At 39.8% G+C, this 9,567-nt stretch overlaps 1 protein-coding gene across 1 annotated transcript; it reads right to left on the reverse strand.

Moving 5' to 3' along the window:
* Positions 1-5,638: 5,638 nt before the first annotated feature.
* LOC145401898 (uncharacterized) lies at positions 5,639-8,688 on the reverse strand. Its single transcript, XM_080274004.1, has 3 exons — positions 8,438-8,688; positions 6,976-7,002; positions 5,639-5,876 (listed from the first exon to the last, which is right to left on the reverse strand). The coding sequence occupies exons 1-3, from the start codon at positions 8,686-8,688 to the stop codon at positions 5,639-5,641; spliced, it is 516 nt and encodes a 171-aa protein (XP_080130130.1).
* Positions 8,689-9,567: the final 879 nt, after the last annotated feature.

Below are 9,567 nucleotides of genomic sequence, written 5' to 3' on the forward strand. Positions count from 1 at the left end.
ACCGATGCATGTTAACATCGGGAGTCCGATTTCATGTCGCTTTCAAGATTTCAAAACATCTTTTTCTCACCGATTTATTTTGCCTTATATATTTCTAACACCTGCTTTGGTAGATACATGTGGCCATGACCCAGATTCACAATCCACAATATAAACAACTACTTCTCAAAATACATTCCACTCTCATAGCCGAGATTTTTTTCCGCAGAAGTTACAAGAACCATGGAAAGATTCTGAACTCTTGTCGCTCCAGCAGAAACAAATACGAGTTACGAGAGAAGCCGATTGTAAATCTGCACATAAATCTTGGTTCATTCTGACAACGGGAGCCGTATTTTTTATCGTTTCGGAGGTTTGGTAACGCCTGTCCTTAGCGATTTACGTTGCTTGTACATCATTTTGACCTCTTGTACGTCACTAATTCTTACTATATCGAGACTAAATATAAATTGGGAAAATAAAAAAGAATGATCGAGGGGTAATATGCATAAGAAATCCCCTAACAAGAAAATTCTAATAAGCCTCCTAAGCCACACAGAATAAGGCTCAAGGCCCGGATTCACAAGCAGTTTTACCCTGTGCTGACTGCGATTTGCGTTCCCAAGAAGAATAAAGAAAATGTTCAATCCTTCCATGTTTCTTGCGTTCTTCCATAAACAAAGAAAGAAAGGAATGAATGAATGAGTACATGCATAAATAAGTAAACAAATAAACAACCTCAATTATGAGTGAAAAGCCGTTGCAAGTTACTTAATTTACTAACTTCCCATGTTTCTTAGAAGAGTGCAGAGTCGTCCCATGTCCCTTGTTCTGACAAACAAATAAAAGTTGCGACACAGAATGATCATATATATGTTTGAGAATCCCACCACAGGGTGACATGTGGGGGGGGGGGGAGGATGCCTACTTGCCTCGGAAATTTCGTTCATCGCTTTCGTCTGTCTGCGATTTGTTTTTCCTATTACCGGTACTTTTTTTTTTTTTATCCCATTATATGCTACTCAAGCAAACTATGTCAGTACTAGAAATATCCATGTATGATAAAGGGAAGGAATAAGGTGGTACACACTTTAAATAATCGCAAAGAAAAAGGAGTTACGAACCAACCGATGCCTCCTAGAACATTGCTTAGGGTCATATTCTAAAGTCATCTGTTAAAGAGGCCCCCTAGCATGCTGCGTTAATATATATACTTGCTACTCTTTATTAATGCAGTATACTGTATGCCCATAGCATATATATATATATATATATATATATATATATATATATATATATATATATATATATATATCGACCAAATAAGACATCTGCAGGCGATCTTGGACATCGCAACTTCCAGAACAGTAGTAAAATTAATGCAGTAAACACTCCCAACATAATTCAAATTTTCGGCCCACCTCAGGCCATCATCAGGAATTACAATTGTTCTATTACAGTCAGCTCAGACTTTATGAATATAACAGAACTTTACTGAACCATAAAACTAAAAAAACAAGTAATAAACAAGTAAAAAAGCAAGAAAAATCAACCCTCCTCCTAGTATATAAGCTCAAACAGAAATGCCAAGAATCACTCAGAGAAGACCCAAAGAAAACTACTCAAACCCCCCACTGAAACATCATTCGTCTGTTCGAACACTAAACTCAAACCCCTCCCAAACTGAAGCAAACAAACCAAACCCACCTATAGATTCGAACAGACCATTAAGTACTATTTGCTACATTGATTTCAGGTCTATGCTTTTCTTTTAGTAATTTTTCTCCTAGTAAAGCATCAGCCGAATTACTGAAATTAGCTACTATCTGAAAATCATCGTAAGAGAAAGGGTGGTCATGGGTTAATGAATGCTCTCTAGCTGAAAAAGCCATCTGATGTAAATATTGCCCTGTCCTGTAGCTCTTTCCTATATGTTCAGATATTCTTATTTTGAATGAACGACTTGTACATCCAATATACCCAGCCTTACAACTAGGACATGTAAATTTGTAAACAACATCTGAACATAGAGGAGTAGGCACTCTATCTTTGTGACTGAAAAAGTTCTTGATCTTAAAGTCATTGGTAAGTATAATCCTAAAATTTACAGAAGGAAAACTGTTTTTTAATTCTTTAAGTACCAGATTGCGAAACTGATAACTGATTTTTCCACAGAAAGGCAATTTAACATATTTAACTAATTTTTTCACCTCAAAACATAGATTTACTTTTTAGTTTAGTATAGAGGAAAGACTTCAAATACTTATCATATATGTGTATCTGATAATTATTGTTCAGAAAATAATCCCTAAGTTTAAGAAATTCTTCATGCAAAGTTATATAATTCGAACAAACACTCTTGGCATAAGTGACTTGCTAGTGACACTTCCTTAGCGATGTATTTTCCACCATACACCTTATTTTCTCGTGTGTTATGTATATCTGCTTGGTATCGACGCAGTTGGCATCAGTGGCATAAAACGATTATTAAGGTGAGATGAGCAAAATGAATCGCCAAAAACGAGATGTTACGATATATCCAAAGTCAGCAAGAAATAAGACCCCTATTTACATCGTACACAGTTTTACAAACAATCTCCACTGACCCCTTCAGTACGACGATGTATGCTGGCTAACTTCACGCGATTTTATTTAGTTCAGGAAAGACCCATTGACGTGGAGTTCATCCCCTCACTACGAGGGCTTTCTCTCAACCTGACAAAAAAATAAAAATCGTGTTGCAGGAAGAATAAGATTTAAAAAAAATAACTTGAAAATTAATCCTTTAACGACACCTTTCTGTTCTTTTAATTTTTGCTGCCACCAGATATTTTATTCAGCTCAGCCTAAGATAATGTGCTGGTAGGGAAGGTATCAGTGAAGACTGTATCTAACCATCCCAGTTTAAAAAATACTTCTCCAAACTAAATAAAAATATTCGGAGGTAGCAAAACACAGAATTAAAATTACGTCGTCGTACTGAAAAGAATAATCCGCCACAGGTCATTAAATGTTTGTCTCGTTACTTGGGCATTTCTCCCAGGTTGACAGATATGAATACAATGGATGGCTCCCACTGTTTAACGAATTTAGGGTCTGTTGTTCCCAAAGTATTTGTTTGGACTCTCCGCTCAAGTATGTAATCAATTAAACATTATGCAGATCGGCACGCTTTTTATTTGAACATCATTTAAGTATTTCAGTATTGTCATTACCTCTATCTGAATCAATTAAGATGGATGCTGTTCAACAGTGGTGGGTAATTACTTCCAGAAGGGTATATCTGACATTTTTTTCACTGATGTGGCTTCATACTCATTAACCCCCACATGTCACCGGTTCAGAACTAAGGACTGTACTTTTGCTGAATTTGGAGACTTCGTAGCACGTCTTTCTTAGGAAGTTACTCTTCCTATTGCACCTTGTTTCTCTGTTGTATGTTCTTTATGTCTCTATTTACCGTGCATCGATATGGTTGTGTAAGTAATGTGCAGGTATAAGATACTAATACAACATTTACACAAAATAAACTGATAATGAAATGGGGCAATGAAGTCTTGTCAATAAACACGAATAAGCTCTTATACACACCTTCCGTAAAAAATTCCTCCCTTCTCTCTCTCTCTCTCTCTCTCTCTCTCACCTTCCATAATAAATGCCTCTCTCTCTCTCTCTCTCTCTCTCTCTCTCTCTCTCTCTCTCTCTCTCAGTTGTTCATATTTTATTTTCGCCAATTTTATCATTCCATTTATGGGTATATGATATACACTAGAGCTCTCACTGAGGACATGAACTCGATCAAAAAAGCACTGGCGCACACCTGGTGCAAAGACGATTGCTGTTGCAAAATGGTCAATGATTCTACTCCAAACCTTTTATGAGAATGACATCGGCTATATCCCATGCTTGAGACAATTACTAGTTAGTTAGGACCCAGGTTCAACTGTGGCGAAGAGCTGTCTACAAGAGAACGCCAGATCCCTGTACGGTGTGTGTACTGTACAGTACCTGTAGGACGGTCCCACAGACGCAGTTGCTTACCTGTGGTCGACGGTTCTGCTTAGACAGATCGGGGTTAAGCAACACAACACCAACACCAACTTGTTAGTAATGTTACGGTAGGTACACACAACAAAAAAACTATCGTCACACCTTCTGCGCGATATAAAATGACACACGAATGAAGGTTTTTGATAACAGCCTCCTCCATTGGTATCCCTGCGTGTTTGTTGAATAATTATTATAAGCTATATCCATTGCTTCTCCCATGCATATTTCTACCTCGTCCTATTTGGCAACTCACCCACTGTCAGGCTTACCAACCCTAGCGAGACAGTCAGGTTGTTCAGTATGAAATACATCGGACCCCCCTGTAACGATAGTTTTTTTTGCTGTGTGTACATTCTGGTGACAGCTGATGGGTTAATATTCTTGTTTCTTCATGAGCTCTACCAAGCACTTAAAAAAATCGTCAGACCCCGCTACGTGATATTTTTGAAATTATGTGTAGGTCCTGTATTTGTAATTTCCTGGTTCTTCTATAAAAATTACTATAATCAATCACAGTTTGGATCAGTTTCATACGTTTATTGACTAAGCACCTTTGGTACACGATGAAGAGAGTCCATATAAACTTTATTTAAGCTAAATATAAATAGAACCTAAATTACAGTTCTCGATGCACGTACAATTGTCAGTTCCATGTGGAGTTGGCAGAGAGAGAGAGAGAGAGAGAGAGAAAATGAATGAAAATGGGAGTAGCTATAGTCTTTAAGGTAAGGGACACTGTAAATCCAAATATGCTTCCAAGTGTTCCAGTCTGTCCTCTTATTTCGAACTGGATATAATCAGAATTTTTATTTTTGTCGTTATTTTGAAATTACAAATAATTTATAAGTGTGTTGGCATTTTAAACTGGCTATTTTTTACCAGGTGACTCGCCAGTGGTTAAGAAATAATTGTTGACATTCTGACCTATCATTTACTTATATGTTTATTTTTTCTTTTTATTTCTTGTGGCTGACATTTTGCACTGCCCAATGATGTGGTATTAATTATTTACATTTTGAATTGTCCAATGCTTTACTTTAACTTGCCATTGTTTAAGTTCATGTCATTTACAAAATCAGTACCGTACAGTTAAAAGTTTGTTGCTATTTTGAAGTGGCCAGTGATATAAGAACTAGTGTCTCAGTTTTAAAAATCGGTACTAATATTACAAGACTGGAACATTAAGAGCCGGGGCTAAGATAAACAAACAAACTCACAATCAACTCCCTGTCGTTTTAGCATAAAGAACAAGAGACATGGAATGATTCTGCAAACTCCTCAGCCCTTGCAAAAACAGAACATCAGATACATATTCTCATCAGCTTAGGAGGATAACTAGCACCTCATATTTACTAGTTTATCTTCGTAAAGGCTATGGCACGTTAATACTCTCTAGTATGTTATTCATTCATTCTAGGTCGGTATCAGAAAACTATATAACATCCAAGATAATATTCAGTTATAACATGCAAAGTATATCAGTAAAAAATAGATGCTAGAACGTCAACTAAACTCAAGAGAATAGCCTAAGCCTCTTTTTTAATATATATAACCGGGAAGCAGTTGTCAGTTGTTTGAGAATCTTGATGTTGGACTGACGACTATGCTATTATCCAAAGCAAGTGTCGGCAGTAACGGCTCCAGCGGTACAGAGGGCGGTAGCCGTGATGGTGGTGCCGGCAAGGTAGGAGGTGGAAGTGAGTGTTAGAGTACTGATGACGGAGCTCCACACTGTCAGCCTCTTGCCCTGCCTGTCCTCCACTGCTCTGGTCCCTCGATGGTATCCACTGCTCTCAACACTGACCTCATCCGCTTGACTGCCGTCCAGTTGGGGGGCCAGGACGGGACTGAGGTCATCCAAATTCCTGCCAGATATATGCATGACTAATGCAAGGCATGTTAAGTAGCTAAGACGGGGAATGAAACACGACCAGTTAGTCACCTAATGTCAGCCAAAAACTGAAGGTAATAGTGGACCAAAAACCTGTCTGAAACACCACATCCACCATCACCGTCATCATCTTCACCTTCATCCTTCCTTACATGATTGAATGAGGCAGGGAGATCTAGATCACTGTTTGTCCTCTTTCGGGACATGAATCCAAGAAATAAGTTCCAGTTACAATCCCTTCCCTGTGTTGAAAGGCAGTTTCGTTATATACTAGATACATCCTTAGCAATGGAATCATGAAAGTTTATTATTTGCAATTAATATACTATTGATCAACAGAATACCTGAGCCAGCTAATATATCTCCTAGAGTTCTAAAAGAGGTTAAGATGACCAGTTAGCTTAACACCGACTGTTTCCAATGTGATGGATATCATTATCAGAATTTACGGTAGTTAATTCTATCTATCTATATACCTAGATTGCTTCCCCCAAAGAAAGGGAGGTAGCCGAGACAGGACGACACATTCCCAATTTACTCATCCACACACACACATATTTATTCGTATCTTAGCCACAAGGGGAGAAAGGAAAGATTCTCACCGCACCACACCGCACAAGGATCAACTGCGCAGTGCAGTCAGCGACATCAGCAGCAGGGCCCGACAGCAGAGCTGGTTTACCCCTGCCACATCATAATGGACCCATCCCCTTACTCGCACCGTTAAAATAATCAAAATAATATTCATCACATGGATTCCGAAACAGTTTATGTCTTACCAATCACCTGGATTTCGTCAATGATATTTATTATATGCATGCCAGACAAACCCTGCTTATAAAGAATGTTAAGTGTTCAATAACGTTCCACATAAAGATTCCTGAGAAACAAAAAACTCACAATTTCATTGGCAGCCTACTGTACTCAGATGGAATGTTAACTCCTTTATGAACAGAAATCAAAGAATCACAACTACAATATAATATTCATAATGAATGTTACAAGTGGAGCGATATAAGGTTCAAGTTTGTATCATGTTGTGTTATCTTATCTACAGTATATTATATGATGATGTAGAGAAACTGAAAGACTGATTAAAATAATACATAGACTGAGAAATAAACCATGTGAACATTTAGAGGAACTCATTTTTATTAATTTATTAAAGTGAAGATTTCGGATGATAGCTGAAGTAACCTATTATTTCCAGCATGAACTAATTTGAAGTAAAATAGTCCCGTGGTCAACTTAGGACACTTTAGCCCTATTCAAACCTACACAATTCTGATCCAGTCAGGTCAGTTTAGGTCTTCCAGTCACTTCAGACACGGTGTCATCCATTCTTTTGGGCTAGTTACTTTAGCAATTTTCAAATCCAGTTAGAGCACTCCAGTCCCCTCTCATCTATTCCGACCCAGTCAGATAATTTCATGCTAGATCAGGGCTATTCAGGGCCTATCAGGTCCAATCCGATCCACTCAGATTCCTCAGTGTCACCTGCGGCCCAGTAAGACCTTTCACATGCAGTCTTTTTTGGTTTAGTTGGGCCATTTCAGGTCAGTTTAGGACAATTCAGGTCCAGTATGGATCACTGAAGCATAATTAGATCCACTTAGGTCGACCTGTTCCATTCAGGTCCTTTACATCCATTCAGGCTCGGTAAGGTCAACTGAGGGCCATTCAATTCCACATCAAGTTATTCAAGTCCAGTTAAATCCATTCAGGTCCTTTACAGTCAACAGGACCCACTCAGTATCCATTCATGGCCTCTACATCCAACTGAATCCATTAAGTATCGATCCAAGGCCTTTTCATCCAGTACGACCTACTCAGTACCCATTCAGGTCTTTTACATCCAGTAGGACCCTCCCAGTGTCCATTTAAGTCCTTTACATCCAACAGGGCCCTCTCAGTATCCATTCAGACCCAATCACATCCATCTAGGTCAGGTTAGATGGAGCCATTCCATTCCGTTTCGTTCACCTCAGACCTATTCAGACCCAACCAGATCTCTTCAGGACTATCTGCGTCATTTTAGGTTCATTTAAGTCACTTGGGATCCATTTAAACAATCTGTCAATAAACATTATATTGATTCAGGTCATGCCTAGGCCTATTAAGGCATAACCCACAGAGGAGGCCTATTGGAGCAATGGTTTTCAAGATATAACACCTGATCTCTTTTTTTTTTTTTTTTTAGGTAATTTTAGGTAATTTCTGGACCTTTAGATCGATTCAAGTCAATGCTGATTAATTCAGCTCATGCCATTAGCGCGATTACCAAAATCTGTCTTGTCAGTGCATTTTTTTTTTTCTTTCTTTTTCAGATACCCGGTTTGATGAGTCAGGCCTAACAGGTTTGGGTGGCATGGGAGGAGAGGAGTGTGCAGATGCAAAAATAATAAAGGGAAGTGTAAGAAGTGTATAGTGTAAAAACTGGCATTGACCGCCTCTGCAAGAACAGCTGGTGGGTACGAAGTGATCCTCACAATTATTACTCACTCAAGGTTTTTGAACAAGGACCTCTTCTTCCTTCCATTACAAGCTGTTGGGTTCATGGTGACGGAGAGGCAGGTGGATATAGCTGTGATGGTGGTGGTGGCGAGGCGTTTGATGGAGGTGGTGGTGTAGAAGGCAAAGATCCTCTCCTCCCTCCTGGAGTCCACCATCCTCTGGTCCATTTCACCGGCCTCATGACCTTTCTCACCCAACACGAAGACCGCCACAGCCAAAACCAGGCCCGCTGTCACTACAGCAACACCCTTCATCCTGTAAGGGTATTACTACGGCTACACACACCATTATGTCATATCACCACAGCCACACCCTTCATTCTGTAGGGAGCAACATCACGGCTACACACACCATTCTGTCATATCACCATAGCCACATCCTTCATTTTGTATGGAGCAACATCGCGATTATACACACTCTTTAGTCATGCCGCCACAGCCACAATCTTCATCCTGTAGGGGGCAACACCACGACTGTACACGCTATTATGTCATACCACCACAGCCCCCACCACCACAGCCACAACCTTCATCCTGAGGGGCAACACCACGGCTACACACACCATTATGTCATATCACCTCAGCCACAACCTTCATTCTATAGAGGGCAAGACCACAGCTACACACACCATTATTATCATACCACCACAGCCAACACATCAGCCACTCACCTCATCCTGTAGGGGGCAACACCACGACTCCGCACATTACTGTATCATACCATCATAGCCACTACAACAGCTGTGCACACTAATATGTCATACCACCAAAGCCATAACAACAGCCACACCCTTCAACCTGTAAGGGACAACATCACGACTACACAAACCGTTGTCATACCATTACCAGGCCCGCCGTCACCACAGCCACACCCTTCAATATGTAGGGGGCAACACCACGACTGTACACACCATTACACTATGTCAAGCCACGACAGCTACCACCACAACCACATCATCGTGTAGGGAGCAACACCATGGCTACACACATCATTATGCTATACCACCAAAGCCACCACCAGGCCCGCCGTCACCACAGCCATACCCTTCATCCTGTAGGGGGCAACACCACGGCTAGACAAACCATTATGTCACACTTTTAATATAATTCATTTCCCAACATACCCTATCATAA

The sequence above is a fragment of the Coenobita brevimanus genome, chromosome 57 (genome assembly GCF_032717465.1).
Source record: "Coenobita brevimanus isolate Jiangsu-jjx chromosome 57, ASM3271746v2, whole genome shotgun sequence".
Lineage (NCBI taxonomy): Eukaryota > Metazoa > Arthropoda > Malacostraca > Decapoda > Coenobitidae > Coenobita > Coenobita brevimanus.

Excerpts from the sequence above, each read along its gene's own strand:
- LOC145401898 (XM_080274004.1), bottom strand. The coding sequence starts at position 8,688 with ATGAAGGGTGTTGCTGTAGTGACAGCGGGCCTGGTTTTGGCTGTGGCG. Across the intron at positions 7,003-8,437 it reads GGAAGGAAGAAGAGGTCCTT|TTTCTCTACATCATCATATA; the intron begins GTTCAAAAACCT and ends TCAGTCTTTCAG. Across the intron at positions 5,877-6,975 it reads ACATCATCATATAATATACT|TCCCGTCCTGGCCCCCCAAC; the intron begins GTAGATAAGATA and ends GGATGACCTCAG.